This window comes from Podarcis bocagei (genome assembly GCF_964188305.1).
Source record: "Podarcis bocagei genome assembly, chromosome: 12".
Classification (NCBI taxonomy): domain Eukaryota; kingdom Metazoa; phylum Chordata; class Lepidosauria; order Squamata; family Lacertidae; genus Podarcis; species Podarcis bocagei.
The window spans coordinates 1,945,291-1,961,440 of NC_138137.1; the positions used below are offsets into that span (position 1 = coordinate 1,945,291).

General features: G+C 47.3%; 1 protein-coding gene across 1 annotated transcript in view; it reads right to left on the reverse strand.

The window, feature by feature from the left end:
- The window catches only part of CNTNAP2 (contactin associated protein 2), a 1,111,520-nt gene that overhangs the window by 568,330 nt on the left and 527,040 nt on the right, over positions 1 to 16,150 (reverse strand). Inside the window, exon 4 of the mRNA XM_081165093.1 lies at positions 13,223 to 13,370. Coding sequence (XP_081021219.1) covers positions 13,223 to 13,370 — 148 coding nt within the window. The remainder of the gene's footprint in view (positions 1 to 13,222; positions 13,371 to 16,150) is intronic.

Genomic DNA, 16,150 nt, shown 5'->3' on the forward strand with positions numbered 1-16,150 from the left:
GGCCGCCGTCTGCATCGCGAAGCCCTTGATAAACTTGCGATAGAAGTTCGCAAAGCCGACAAACCGTTGGACCTCCTTCCGGTTGCGCGGGCTCTTCCAATCCAACACCGCTCGAACCTTGGCGCTGTCCATGGCGAGCCCCTTGTCAGACAGCTTGTAGCCCAGAAAATCCACCTCCGTCACGTCAAATTGGCACTTCTCCAGCTTGGCGTAGAGCCTATGTTGCTTTAGCCTGCTCAGCACTTCCTTGACGTGCTTGTCATGCTCCTGCTGCGACTCCGAAAAGATCAGGATGTCATCTAAGAAACAGACGCACGTCTTGTAGAGCAGTCCCGCCAACACGTGATGCATAAATGCTTGAAAAACGTGGGAGCCGTTTTGCAATCCAAAAGGCATAACTCTATATTCGTAGGTCCCCAGGGGCGTGAACATGGCTGTCTTCCACTCATCACCCTCCCGCATGCGAATGAGGTTGTACGCCCCCCGCAGGTCCAACTTGGTGAACACTCTGCCCTTCCGTACCTTCGCGAGGAGGTCGTCAATTCGGGGCATGGGGAAGTCCGATGGCCTAGTCACACTGTTCAAAATCCTGTAATCCACTACGAGTCTCTTTTGGGGCGTGTCCCGCTTCTTAACAAAGAATACGGGACTGCCCCCCACTGCCTTGGACTCCCGGATGAAGCCGCGCTGCAAATTATGATCAATGAACTCCTTGAGTTCTTGCAGTTCGTCCTCTGACATGGAATACAGTTTCCCTTTAGGCAGCGCCGCCCCCGGCAGCAGGTCAATTTTGCAGTCATATGGTCTGTGAGGGGGTAGCCTGTCTGCCTCCTTCTCGCAGAAAACTTCCAAAAATTCTGCGTACTTGTGGGGAATCGCTTGCAGCGTGCCTAGCAGCAGCTGTGACTCCTCTTCCTCTCCTTCCTGCCTGGGCACTATGCAGTGTTCAGCACAAAAGGAAGAGCCGAAGGTCAGCTGCCTCTGGTACCAAGCCATCGTTGGGCTGTGCTTGTCCAGCCAACTCATGCCCAATACAACGGGCGTGTCAGATAGTTGAGTAACGTTGAAGCTGATGATTTCTCTGTGATTCCCAAGTCGCATCACCATTGGTGGCGTCTGCTTCACCACTTGCCCCCCGAGCAGCTCCCTGCCATCCACCGTGACAACCTGCAGGGGCAGTGTGGCCGGCAGCAACTGCACAGCGTGCCTGTCGACAAAGTCCTGTCCTATAAAGTCCGCATTGCTGCCTGAGTCGATGGTGATTGGCACGTCTATGGTGATTCCATTGGGCAGCTGGAGAGATGCTGTGAGCCTCACTACTGGTTTGGGCGGGAGGGGGTTCACGGGCTGTAAAATCTCTGGGGACTGCGTCACTAACACGTCTGGCTGGGCCCCAGTGCCTCTTCCTCCAGCCAGACATCGTCGTTTCCCTGCTGTGGTCCTGCTTGCTGCGTTGCTGCAGTCACCATTGCCGAGGCTGCAGTGAGCTTGTGGGGCCTCTGGGGACACTCTTTTGCCATATGCCCTGGTTCCTCACAGACGTAACACTTCCTGTTCCCTCTAGGAGGCTTCGCTTTCACTGCTGCCGGTGCTAGGGCTCTGGTTGCTGACTGAGCCCTTGCACCTCCAACCTCCATAGGTTCGGCTCCTCCTCCTGGCGGAGGCGTGGATTGCGCCCGCGCTGCTTCTCTGTGAAGGAAGGAGGGGCCCCCGGCTGGTTCGCGCCCTCCACGCCCTTCTTCCCTGCTCCACGGACGTCCTTCCAGCCTCACCCCCACTGCCAGTGCCCTCTGAACGACCTCCTGGGTGGTTCGGGGTCTCTCCCCCCTCGCGATCTCATCTTTAATCGAGTTGTGCAGCCCTTCCCAAAAGAGGTCTCTTACCGGAGCCGAATCTCTGTCCCATTCCAGGGCACTGACCAAGGCGAAAAAGCGGGCATGATACTGCCTGACGCTGGCCCTCCCTTGTCTCAGCCCATGCACCTCCTTCCGTGCAAGATCCACGTCAATACTTGATAAAAAGCACCCATCCATCGCTTTAATAAAGGCATCCGCATTCTGGAGCGCCGGATCCTTATCTCTCCATAAATTGCGTAGCCATGCTTTCGCATCCCCATGCAGATGGGACATGATGAACCCCACTCTCTCTTGTTCATCTCTAAAGTCTTTATGCAGCAGTTGCAGTGCGCACAGTACGTCGGCTCTAAAGTTGGGATACTGTTGCAGGTTCCCATCGAAGTGAGAGACTAGCCCGCCTGTCCGTCTCGCCAACCCAATTCCCTCCTGCCGGGGTGTCTGCTTTGTCAGCACGTCTAACCTGACCTGGAGATCCCTGCAGGCGGCAGCTGCCTCCTCCTCTCTCTTCCTGGATGCGAGAACCTCGGCGTTCAGTTGTGCCACTGCTTTTCTGAGGTCCTCTATCTGCTGCTCAGCCGTCATGTCGTCTGCCGTTCGTGAGCTCGCTAGTAGGCACCTGTTTCTCTCCCCTCCTCGAGGCTGTAGATGCCCACAATGATGAGACGGAGCTTACTGTCAGAGCTGCTTGAAGATCCTAGCTCACAGAGGATCACGCTAGCCAGCGATCATTAAGTAAAAGTCTTTATTGAGTTACAGTTTCCATTCTCACGCTGCTGCGCGCAAACTCTACATCTAGTAGCTAGATCGGCGAAGCTCCGTCTGAGTCTCCGCCCCGTGTGCACCAACTTAATATCCTAGCCTTGCTCCACCTTTTCCGCCTGACTGTCCTCCTCTGGGTCCCTCTACCCCCCGGGGCTTCTTCCTTCCGGGATTCTTCTGACGCTGACCCGGACCCTCCTGCCTCCTTGCGCCGGGCTTTAGGACCTGGTTCCCTTTCGGGGCTGCTTACTGCGCCGCCTTCCTCTGCATTTGAACTTGGCGCGCGCGCCCAACCTTCCACTTTCCTCTTAACCGTTTCTTCGCTCCCCGATGGAGGCGTGGCCACTCCTGACTCATGCCCTCCCTCCTGTGGTGAGCTGCTAGCGCTTCCCCCCTGGCTCCCTTTCTCTTCCCTGCTTCCTGGCGGTGACGCTGGTCCCGATTTCCAGCTGCTCCCCCCTGAGTCCCCTCTGGCTCTACCTTCCTGGGGTGCCCCCCTAGACTCCCCCCTTGCCCTGGCCACTGGTGCTCCTTTCTGTGAATCCTCTGATTCACTGGAAAGACTGGGAGATCTCGGGTCGTCGTCATCACTCATCTTTTCTTCTGCCTCCTCCCCTTCGCTCTCTGTCTCCTCCCTTGCCCGTGCCTCTGCTCCTAAACCCCTGACAGTATGAAATTGTTCTCTTGCATTACCTAGTTCATATCTGGTGTTATAATATGAACCCCCCACCCCACAAAACAATCTGAAACAAAAACACATAGCTGTACAATAGCATCTTAGTTCTGATTAAGATCTGATTCACCCAACCAACGAATTATATGCGCCAGTTTAAAGGCTGTGATAACATTTCACTGAAGTAATACACTGGGCCTTACTTTCAAAAGGCACTAAATTGTGTGGAATGTTTTCAGATCAAAGCCAGACAGTTCAGGTGCCTCACATCAAAAGCCTTCTGTCACCACAAGGAATTAAGCCCATGGTGTCAAAGAAAGGCCTTGGCTCTACTCCCCAAGGGCTTTGCATTAATTTCCCTATTGTGCAAAGGGGACGTTGAGTCCCTTCAACTCAGCTGACAATCTGCAACGCAGGATGCTACTTGACACTGCAGTAATTAGAAAGCTGAAAGAGGAAGCAATGGAATCGAAGAACTGCTCACTTGGGGCAGAAAATGAGAGGTCATGGGAGAGGCTTTAATGGAAGAGAGCTCACAGCACAGAACAAAGAATGACGAGGTCAGCAAGAGAAACATTGCAGTAATAAACCAGTGGGAGACATACAACTCCCAAAGTTCCCTTTGGCTCTTTTAACTCAGCAGTCAATAAAAGGGTAGCACTGAGTCAGTTTACTTAGAAGTGGTTGTCTTCCCTGAACAATTAATTATGGTGGGATGGTAAGGAATTTAAAATCATGTCTCATCAACAATTTGGAATAATTTATACGTGTCCAGCAGAAGCTGATTTCGAATGTCACCATGTTCAATAAATCCTTTGCAATTGGTTGACTTTCCCACAGCTGGAAAACAAACAAGCGAACCTCTTCTTCTGCATATGCACACTAGTCTTAGCAACTCAGTGCAGCTTCGCTCACGGTCTCTCTGCCTCCTACTGCCAGGAAGGAACACGGGAGATGACCTGCAGAGAGGCTCCTCAAGGTGCCTTTGAAGATGGCCCCATTCCAGGCACCTTCACAAGCCTCTCTGCAGGTGGTCTCCCGTGAGCCTTCCCGGCAGTAGAAGCCAGAGAGACCGTGAGCAAAGCTGCCAGCAGCACCGAGTTGCTAAGACTAGTTGTGTTTTAATTTCCCACAATGCCCAGGAGTGTTGCCCAGTTGTCCAACTCTCTTCAGAGCATGGAGGCAGAACAATTGCACGGTGCTAAAGTCTTTGTAGACCTGTAGCCTCAAAAGAAGGTGTGGAGGGGGAGAACAATGCTAATCCCCTACCCCATTCTTCCAGCCACGTAGCATTTAAAACCACAGGAGGGTCACCAATTAAGAGAGAGACCGCGCCAAAGGAGACAGCCACATTTGGCCATGTGTGGCTGGGGGCTTACAATCATTTTATCAGACACCCCTAGGAACAGCTGCCCTCTGTTCTAAGGTAAATGTTTCTCTTGCATTGCTTTTCTCTCTGTTTCTTTTTTATTGCAGAATGAAGGAGATAGTATAGGAACAGGGAGTGGGCTGTACGCTGAGACCCTTGTAATGCCTGGCACCCCCTTCTAATTCCTGGAGTAGCCTGGCTAGCTTCCTGGTGAGCTGATGGGCTATTAAGAGGAACAAAGGAAGATAGCAAATGAGTGGGGTCCCCTCCCCCAACTCAAGGGATCCTTCCTGCATGTTTTGGCAATGGTTTTAAAATGCTACTGATTTGTGCTGTTTGCATGTTTGTGGCGATGGGAACTGTTTAATGATGTTTAGGAAATACTCTGAAAGTCTTGTGTGTGCTTGAAAGCTGCTCTGTGCTGCAGTGGCACAAAGGAAAGTGGGATCAAGGCATCTGGGTAATGGAGCGCTGGTACTGAGGCTTATAATCCTGGTTTAAATATGACGGAACTCATCACTTCAGGCATGCGGGGGGAGGGGGCTGGGTAAACTGTTGGATACAGAACAGACTGGGAGCGTGCGCCAAGGAGAAAGAAGAAGGCCTGAAGTGATCTGATGCACTTGCTAGATAGGAATAGGCTGTTACTGTACTGAGTTGGGTTAAAAGTCTAATTGTGTTTTATTATCAGTTTTTGATTATATGTGTTCTAATGCCTCTGCTAGTCTGTCTGTGATTTTTCTAAAGGTAAGCTGAATTTTGCTGCTTACACATCTGGGCATAGGTGTTCAGTTCTGTGGGGAAGGGATAGTGTTATGAGTTTGTGGGTGCCAGACCTCTCTCACCCCTGGATTCAGTAGGTGTTAGAATGTAAGCAAGGTATCAAGATGGGTTCCAGACTTCTAGTCCCTGGATCCAGCAAGAAGTGTTATCATCTAATCAAGCTGGCCTAACCTCCTGCTGGGGGGTACGGAGACCAAAGGAGATGCAAATGGGTGGTCCCCTCCCCTCCCTCCGCTCATACATAGTGGGAAGGAATAATGCCAGAGCTGAGAGTTGGGAGCTGTGTGACTGAGAAGCAAGGCAGCAAGCTGGAAAGCCAGAGAAGCACAGAAAGGGTTGGTATTTTATTGAATCCTAGGCTGTGACTATGGGAGAAACAAGACCCTCCTTCACAGGCTCAGGTTGTATAAATGCATAAATAAACCATATACTGTATTTTTTGCCCTATAGGACGCACTTTTCCCCCTCCAAAAATGAAGGGGAAATCTGTGTGCATCCTATGGGGCAAATGCAGGCTTTCGCTGAAGCTTGGAGAGCAAGAGGGGTCGGTGCGCACTGACCCCTCTCGCTCTCCAGGCTTCAGGAACATATCCGCAGCCTAGGGAGCCCTGTGGGAGTTCCCACAGGGCTGTCTAGGCTGTGGATAGCAGCCTGCTGCCCGGAGCACTGGGCGCACTGAAGAAGAACACCCCGCGCTTCGGGCAGATATCCTTTTCTCCTCTAAAAATTACGGTAGGTGTGTTTTTAAAAGCTCGGGCTTCCCCTGCGGCTGGGGGGGGGATAATTTTTTTTTCTTTATCCCCCCCCCCAAATTAGGTGCGTCCTATGGGCCGGTGCGTCCTATAGGGTGAAAAATACGGTACCCTAAAGACGTCACAGTCTCTGCTGTGTCTCATTTCCAAAAGGGAACACAAACCCTGGGGGACTGCCAGGAACCCCTGGAATCTCACATCGCTCAGAGATTGGGCTGGTGTGCAGCAGAGCGTGGCTCCCCAGGACCCAGCAGAAGGGTTAGCCTCGGAAAGTGAACAAGAGGCTGACTTCCCGGAGGAGGCAGAAGGGTTAAACTTCAGAGCTAGCAGTTCATAGGCTGACGATTCTGAAAAGGGAGAAGGGCTGGAGAGGCCAAGGAGAGGCCAGGCTGCCAGTGGATAAGAGAGAGACTATCCACTGTCAGTGGAGAAGAGCTGATTCAGACTCTCAGTCCTCGGAGGTGGCGTTGGAAATGCCTTAAAGAGGAGCGGAAGGGGAGGGACAGACATACGAAGTTCTGGGGTAGATCCTGTTGGAAGCGGAACTCGGATTCAGATTAGAGCATCTATTGAGATTAGATTAGAGCAGATTAGAGCATCTATAAAGGTAAAGGTAAAGGTACCCCTGCCCGTGCGGGCCAGTCGTGTCCGAGTCTGGGGTTGCGCGCCCATCTCACTTAAGAGGCCGGGGGCCAGCGCTGTCCGGAGACACTTCCGGGTCACGTGGCCAGTGTGACAAGCTGCATCTGGCGAGCCAGCGCAGCACACGGAAACGCCGTTTAGTAAGCGGTCCCTATTTATCTACTTGCACCCGGGGGTGCTTTCGAACTGCTAGGTTGGCAGGCGCTGGGACCAAACAATGGGAGCGCACCCCGCTGCGGGGATTTGAACCGCCGACCTAATGATCGGCAAGTCCTAGGCGCTGAGGTTTTACCCACAGCGCCACCCGCGTCCAAGAGCATCTATAGAGGAGTGCAAAGCCCCGCTCGGGATGTTTGTTTCTGTAATAAAAAGTATCTTGAGCTGACGGGAGTCTGCTTACTGCCGGAAAGCTGGCTAGTCACCAGGGATTGTTATACTGTCCCTCTAGTCAAAGAACAAACAATCAAACTATCTTTGAGCTCATATGATAAGTGTGCAGAAATGTAATCATATTTAAAACCTACTGAGGTACATAAATTGTTTCTGGAATAGAGAATTACTAAATAAAAGCAATTTTGTAGGTGTTCTAAACATTGTCACTGCAGAAAATACATCTTACCAGGGTCACTGACATCGATCCAGCAACATGTCCCTGCATGTCCAAGGAGAGTGACAGATTGTCCACTGTTAGCAGTGACAATGGATCAGAACTCCTTGTTTTAGAACTGGGAATGACTATGGGAAACAATGGTTGGTTAACCAAAGACTTTTGCTTTTCACTTAGATAATCATGAAGGGAGGAGGGAAGGGACCTAATTCATATGTCAGCTTCCAAAAGTTGAGAGGCCAGAAATCTAATTCATATCTCAACCTCCAGAGTCAATAGATGATCATCCAAATACAGCCAATGTGCCATTGCTAAAATCTGTGCAAGCCCTTTGGGGGGGGGGTGACCATTATTGCAAAATCATGGCCGTCCCTTGAGCAGCATCTATGAAAAAATGCCAGTTTTCATGATTGGCATCTCCCTGTGGAGGCTGCCACTGTCAGGCTGCAAGCCTAGTGGAAGCCCTGAACCACTCCTGAGTCACTCCTAGGGAAGCCTCTGCTTACTGGGTCATAGTATCTTACGTCACCTCAAAACCAAAGCAGCAGTGAGCCTACAGGCATTCAAGAATTGTGATAAGAAATAGAAAAGGTTCGTGCAAGTTGGCACTAGTTCCACATGAACATGATTCTTTTAGTGCATTAGTTGTATTAATTATTTCTGTTGTGGTTCTACAGTAGCTTATAATATTTCAGAAGCTGATACACAAAAACTATTTACTAATGAGCTGGCATTCTGCCATGAGATACCACAAATGAGTAAACAGCATCTAAAAAATTAGTTTTCTTTTGAAAAATATAATAGGACAGCGTTTACAAAGTATGTAAGTGCTTGGGAAGCGGAACATGGCCTGTTACACTTGAGCAACTTCACAAATTACACAGATTTTATTTAATGTGTGTATTCTCTCAATGTAGCAGATTTGCATAAATGTTTAGGATCTGGTGCAAGAAATCTGAAACAAATGCTGAAGATACACACCCAGGTATCTCTGCTTATCATTAGCAAAATGATTTTTCTGGGTATCAGTTTCTTAAGCATGGGGACCCATTTGAGGATCCCAGTATCAGTAATTAAGGAAGAGACAGAAATGCAACTCTCCATAAAGTACCATATTTTTCACCCTATAGGGCGCACTGGCCCATAGGGCGCACCTAGTTTTTTTGAGGGGAATTAAATAATATATATATATTCCCCCCCCCCAGCCGCAGGGCTGGGGCGGGGGAAGCCCGAGCTTCCCCCGACCCCAGCCCCCAGAACTCCCACGGGCTCGCAAGGCTTGCGGACATCTGCCCGAAGCCCGGGGCGCGCTCCAGATTGTGCCCCGTGCTTCGGGCTGCTGCCCGCAAGCCTTGCGAGCCCGGCGGGAACTCTTGCGGGCTTGCAAGGCTTGCGGATAGCTTCCTGAAGCCTGGAGAGTGAGAGGGGTTGGTGCCACATGGTTCTGTCTTGGGCCCGGTCTTATTCAACATCTTTATCAATGACTTGGATGATGGACTCAAGGGCATCCTGATCAAATTTGCAGATGACACCAAACTGGGAGGGGTGGCTAACACCCCAGAGGACAGGATCACACTTCAAAACAACCTTGACAGATTAGAGAACTGGGCAAAAACAAACAAGATGAATTTTAACAGGGAGAAATGTAAAATATTGCACTTGGGCAAAAAAAATGAGAGGCACAAATACAAGATGGGGGACACCTGGCTTGAGAGCAGTACATGTGAAAAGGATCTAGGAGTCTTGGTTGACCACAAACTTGACATGAGCCAACAGTGTGACGCAGCAGCTAAAAAAGCCAATGCAATTCTGGGCTGCATCAATAGGAGTATAGCATCTAGATCAAGGGAAGTAATAGTGCCACTGTATTCTGCTCTGGTCAGACCTCACCTGGAGTACTGTGTCCAGTTCTGGGCACCACAGTTCAAGAAGGACACTGACAAACTGGAACGTGTCCAGAGGAGGGCAACCAAAATGGTCAAAGGCCTGGAAACGATGCCTTATGAGGAACGGCTAAGGGAGCTGGGCATGTTTAGCCTGGAGAAGAGGAGGTTAAGGGGTGATATGATAGCCATGTTCAAATATATAAAAGGATGTCACATAGAGGAGGGAGAAAGGTTGTTTTCTGCTGCTCCAGAGTAGCGGACATGGAGCAATGGATCCAAACTACAAGAAAGAAGATTCCACCTAAACATTAGGAAGAACTTCCCGACAGTAAGAGCTGTTCGACAGTGGAATTTGCTGCCAAGGAGTGTGGTGGAGTCTTCTACTTTGGAGGTCTTTAAGCAGAGGCTTGACAACCATATGTCAGGAGTGCTCTGATGGTGTTTCCTGCTTGGCAGGGGGTTGGACTCGATGGCCCTTGTGGTCTCTTCCAACTCTATGATTCTATGATTCTATGATTCTATGACCCCTCTCGCTCTCCAAGCTTCAGCGAAAGCCTGCATTCGCCCCATAGGACGCACACACATTTCCCCTTCATTTTTGGAGGGGGAAAAGTGCGTCCTATAGGGCGAAAAATACGGTATACTTCTCATTCTCACCTCAGTTTCTTCTTCTTTTCCACATTCAGGTGCATCCTGCCAATTTAGGCCAATACTTCACACATCAAATCACCTGGTCTTTAGTCCATAGACCTGGTCTTTCCCATAGTCAATTCTGTTTGTTATTTCTGCCACAACAGACTAACATAGCTGCCTCTTTGGATCATTTGGTGGGAAGGCAGGATACAAAAGAACACATCTTCCCCATACTCCATACCACTACGATACCACTTTAGCTGTCATGGCTTCCCCCAAAGAATCCTAGGAAGTATAAAGGTGCTGAGAGTTCTTTGGAGACTTCTATCTATAGATGTCTCCTAACATCTCTCAGCACCTGTAACAAAATAAAGCTCCCAGGATTCTTTTTTTTTGGGGGGGGGGGAGATGACTGTTTAAAGTGGTATGATATGGCTGAAAACATATAGTGCAGATGGGACCTAAGTAATAAGCAAAAGAAAAGAAAGCTACGGTAACTGATGACGGGAGCCTGAAGGGAAACCTCTGACAGAGGAATCGTGCAAGATTCCTTCCACTGCCATCCTGTCACTCCCTGCTGACGTGCTCATGAAATAGCAAAGAATGACATGAATGACGGCTGAAGCATAATTGCCATGGTTGGCAATTCATATCTTACTCTAGACATCAGTGAAACAGAGGCGGCCCCTTAGGCTTAAAACCGGTGACACAGAAACAAAACTCCGAACCTTAAATCTGGTGAACTTTTCCTTTCAGAAAGAACAATCCCTGATTTCCCAGGCGACCAAGTCACTGTGGACAAACTGATCGGTCACTGCTGAAGAAATGAGAAGGTGGCAGAATGCCAACCAAAGCCTTTATGGACATTCACTCAAGCAAAGAGCTTGAAAAGGCTATGCAGAATGAATTAGGCTATGATTCTCCACATCTACTTGCCACAGCTGAATGAAAGGACACCAGGGAGACTTAATTTTCCAAAGACTTGCTTTAAAGGCCACACTTTCAGAAACCTCTTCTCCTTTTCCATGGTGACTAACTAGGAGTATTATTTACAGTGGTTGAAATGGTAGAAAGAAGCCAGGAAAGAGAATGTCATGACACAAAGCTGGGTTTTGCTGTAATTTATATGAATCCCTGCTTTGAAAAATAGCCTGCTACTGCATGAAGGGAAACCTATGATTTATATTAACTAAAGAAAGAGAGTCCTTTTTCGTAGCAACTTTATGTGTGACTTCAGAAAACAATGGAAGAGAAATCTGTTTGGTCCACATTTTTTAAGTGAATGTATACCTACTTCATACCTTCCGGACTAATATATAGAGCAGGGGTGTAATTCCTTCAGATTTTGCACTCTTCCAGATGTTGTGATATGGTCCTTGGCTCAAAGAATGGACCCAAATGCATGAAAAATGTGTTCCTATCAATGTTGAAATACACATTTCCATATATATATATATATATATATATATATATATATATATATATATATGGTTCTAATTAATCATGGGGTAGAGTTGACTAACTCCTCCTTTCTTCCATTTTCCTGTATGGAGTCTCTGGATCGTTACCAGATCTGTCTGTAAGACTGAACTGCCATTACTTCCCCTCCACCTTCTAGGATTGAACACCTTGCAACTGCAACCTCACTACTTATAGGCAAAACTGACTTTACCAGAATGGGTTTATGCTTCCTGCTTATGTGCCAACATAATAAAAGCGTTTGACATCACTGGAAGAGGGAGTCACAGTTTCTGTAATTTCTATTTAGCCCATTTTCAGGATTCATTATGCCACTGGTTTAACAGCAAACAAATTAGGGGGGCTAAAGGTAAAGGTAAAGGACCCCTGACAGTTAAGTCCAGTCATGAACGACTCTGGGGTTGTGGTACTCATCTCGCTTTACTGGCCAAGGAAACCGACATTTGTCCACAGACAGTTTTCTGGGTCATGTGACTAATGCCGTTTACCTTTCTACCTATTTATCTACTTGCACTTTGACGTGCTTTCGAACTGCTAGGTTGGCAGGAGCAGGAACCGAACAACGGGAACTCACCCCGTCGCAGGGATTCGAACCGCCGACCTTCTGATCGGCAAACCCAAGAGGCTCAGTGGTTTAGACCACAGCGCCACCCGCATCCCAGTCAGGAGACTAGGTGGTGATATATTATTTAAAAGTATTCACTTTTAAAAGTGATAACCTTAAATAGTCAACAACACTATGCTTGCAAAATAGGCAACACATTAGAGAACATTAACTTTCCGTAGAGGATAAGATCAGTGGTTTCCACTCCTATCCTCTTCACATTCTGCTCAATGTGTGAAAAAGGAGGGTCCAACAACAATAACAACACTGCCCCCCCAAAAAACCCCCACTTCTGGTTTATAGTTAATTAGAACAAGCCAGCTTCATAAACTATAGCCTGAAGTCGGGATGTAGCATTCTGCTTTGTCATTGATCTGCTGCAGCCTGTTTCCACATAAAGCAGCGATATTATTTTTAAACATACAAAAATTGCATTGAGATACATCTTCTGGCCTTATTTTAAGTAATAATTCATGCATTTTAGCTATTTTTGTGCAAATAAAATGCATTGCAAAATTCAGAGAAGTGTGATATCTGACTGCTGTGTTATGTTCTATAGAGTTTGCTCCACAGGTGGACGGAACAAAACTATCATGCACCTTAATTTCAAGATCACTTGCTTCAACTAACCACAGTTAAGATTAAAGCAGTTTGACCAGGTTTCTACAATATGACAAGGTGTGTTGTATCTAAAGTCCCTCTGTTGGTGGACGAAGGAGACCTCCTACGTATTGACCAGCTAAACTCTGTTAGGTAGTTCAGCGGAATTTTCCCCACAATGCAAAAGGAGGGTTGAGGCTGAGATATCATATATTGCCTTGGCCCCAAGGCCACTGTTATATCGGAGAAGAAGTCAACACTTGATTCAGGAACTTCTTAGCTCATAGCTGAGGCACTATGCTACCTCAGGTCTTTTATTACATATGTTATAGTTTGCATATATTACATATGCAATGTAACTACACTCAACCCAAATCCTGCATCCAGATCACACTTGCTTGGATTATACTAAGCTAAATACAAATTTTCACACAAATTTTCCTGCTTGGCAGGGGGTTGGACTCGATGGCCCTTGTGGTCTCTTCCAACTCTATGATTCTATTCTATGAAATACCATTACACAAGAAAGCTTCAGGAAAGCAGAAATAAAAGAGCATAGCAGAAGTTAAAAGAACTTACAGTAAGGACAACCATAGACTTCAATCCTCAGGCCAATTTGACCCTCTCCACTCCAGTCCAACGGAAGTATCCGTACATAGCGGGCAATAACTGGATGCTGTAAATCATGCCGGACCACACTGTCAGAATTTAAATTTCCAGGAAATGCCTAGGGGGAAAAACAACACAAAATACTTTTAGTACTAGGGCTATTTAGAATCTATAGACCACTTTCACAAGAGTAATCCAGTGGGAAACTTGATCTCCACAGAAAGCAACCTGCTTGGTTCACTGCCACGCTGTGCAGCTTCTGCCACACTATCCCACCTGGAAGAACGATCCTAGAAGTTGCATTGCACTCTGCACATCCCAGAATGATAAGAAGTTCTAGGACAGCCATTTTCCTAGCATGGAAATCTTGGCCCACCAGGCTTCCTTATTTGGCCCACAAGGCTGCTTCTGGGGCAAGCCACCACACCACACCCCCCTACACTTGCTGTTATGCAGGGGCTTGGCTAAAAGGGGGGAGGGGTTGGCCAAAGCCCACGGGAGCCGTTTCCAAAGGGCCCGACAAGCAGCTTGTTATGGGGAGCATTGCACAAAGCAGGAACTGAACAGGACTACACAGGTCCACACACACACACACACACACACACTGCGTCAGCTGATGCAAAGGGGGCCAATCCTGCTTGGTGGGAGGGGATCCCCTTTGTTTCCTCAGCCCATTCATTGCTGTGAAACAGCTGCTGAAACGAAGTGGGGGAGGGGCTTGCTTTTAGCAGCACTTTCCTAAAGTGATGTCAAATCCCCTGACATCATCTATGACAATAGGTGACTGACAGGTGGGCACTCCCACCCCTTTTCTGAATTTGGATTATGAAGCAGGTTCTGATTGAGACAAATATAATGCATTGTTGAATGTGGGATTTTTTTGTAATATTGTATCTGGAGTCCAAGTTATATACTTTTGTATACATTTCTTAGCTGGAGAATAACATTGTAAAATACAGAGAAATGCAAATTTTAAAAAATATGTCTGTGCTCCACTTCTGACATTGTTTTGGAAAATTTGAATTAGGAATGTTCACCATTAAATGTGAACTGAATTGAATGCCTCCTGCTCTAAATGCATTTTCATACTAGTTTGCAACACAGATTGATTCAACTGACAGTTTGTCACAATTCTGGAATTTTCAAAAAGTTCATAATTATCCATTGAGATGTTTAAGCCAGGATACTTAAGTTATATGTTTGGTAGAATCACATAGTGCAACCCTCTTTCAAAATGAGGGTGGAAGAAGTACAGACTCCCTTCATCTAAGAAAAAGAAACCTCCACACACTCAGAAAAATAGCCAAATAAAGGTCTAGTCTTGTCTAGCTTTCTTCGAAATGAGCATTTAAAAAAGAAGAAATTTTAAATGCATAATATGCATTTTAAAAAGAAATAAAAAATTGGGGAATTTCTGAGGCAGGGCAGCATGCATTATGCATTATGTTCACCCACTTGCAGTCTTCATAAAATCATAAAATGATGGAGACCCCAAGGGCCACCTAGTCCAACCCCCTGCAAAGCAGGGATCTCAACTAAAGCAACCAGGACAGTTGGCCACCCAACCTCGGCTTAAAAACCTTCAAGAAAACAGACTCTGGAACTGAGGGAGTCAGTTCCACTGCCAAACAGCTCTGTCTGAAAGTTCTTCTTGATGTTTAGTCAGAATCTCCCTTCTTGTAACTTGAAGCCATTGGTTCAAGTGCTACCCTGCAGAGAAGGAGAGAACAAATTGGCTAGGTGTTCCCTTACCACCTTTTCCTGTCTTGGGCTGCAGCTCCCTCCTTACATCATTTATTCTGTTATCACCAGGCGGGGAATCGCTTCCCTTTTGGGTGAAGACCAAGGCAAAGCAGGTGTTGAGCAATTCCGCCTTCTCCCTGTCACCCAATAACATTTCTCCATTTCCATTCAGTGAACCTGCTAGTTGATTGATCTTCCTCTTGCTTCAAGCATAGCCAAAGAAAGCTTAAAAAAATTATTTTTAACCTCTCTTGCAAGCTTGAGTTCATTCTTAGCTGGACCCAGCTAACATTCCCCCTGCAACTGCTGGCTAGGTAAAGGTAAAGGGACCCCTGACCATTAGGTCCAGTCATGGCCGACTCTGGGGTTGCGGCACTCACCTCGCTTTATTGGCCGCCGAGGGAGCTGGCGTACAGCTTCTGGGTCATGTGGCCAGAATGACGAAGCCGCTTCTGGCAAACCAGAGCAGCGCACAGAAATGCCGTTTACCTTCCCGCCACCTATTTATCTACTTGTACTTTGACGTGCTTTCGAACTGCTAGGTTGGCAGGCTACCCCTTTGGTATTTCCCATTTCTTCCATGTCTTATATACGCCCTTCTTACATCTCAGCTCATCTGTAAACTCCTTATGCAGCCACACCCGTTTCCTTAGATGCCTCCCACTTTTCTTTCTTGTTGGAATTGTCTGCATTGGGGCCTTCAATATCCCACTTTTAAAAAACTCCCATCCATCTTCAGCAGCTATGTTACATACTCGTTCTGAATATGCAGATCAGCTCATAAACTCAGCAAAGGAAACATTTCCTCCATCTCATTCATCCTCCTGACAGTGCTATTATGATTCTGCTAGTTGACTGCATTGTGCTGGACCACACTGGCACTCAGGGAAGCATGTAGCAACTCTCCAATGCATTTATGCTCCCAGAAGTAAAATTAAGAATGTTGTGGCCTTTTATTTTATGCACCTTTTGGCACAATGATACATTTCGCTGAGCTCCAAGCAAACAATACCTTCTTGTTAATTCTGCTTTGCTATTTTTTATTTTATTTTTAGTAATCCACTGTTGTACATAAGCTACTCTTCTTCAACACTCTAGTACACTTTTTAGTGGATATTTCAATTTATTTTCCTTACTATAATGAAAATCAGATAA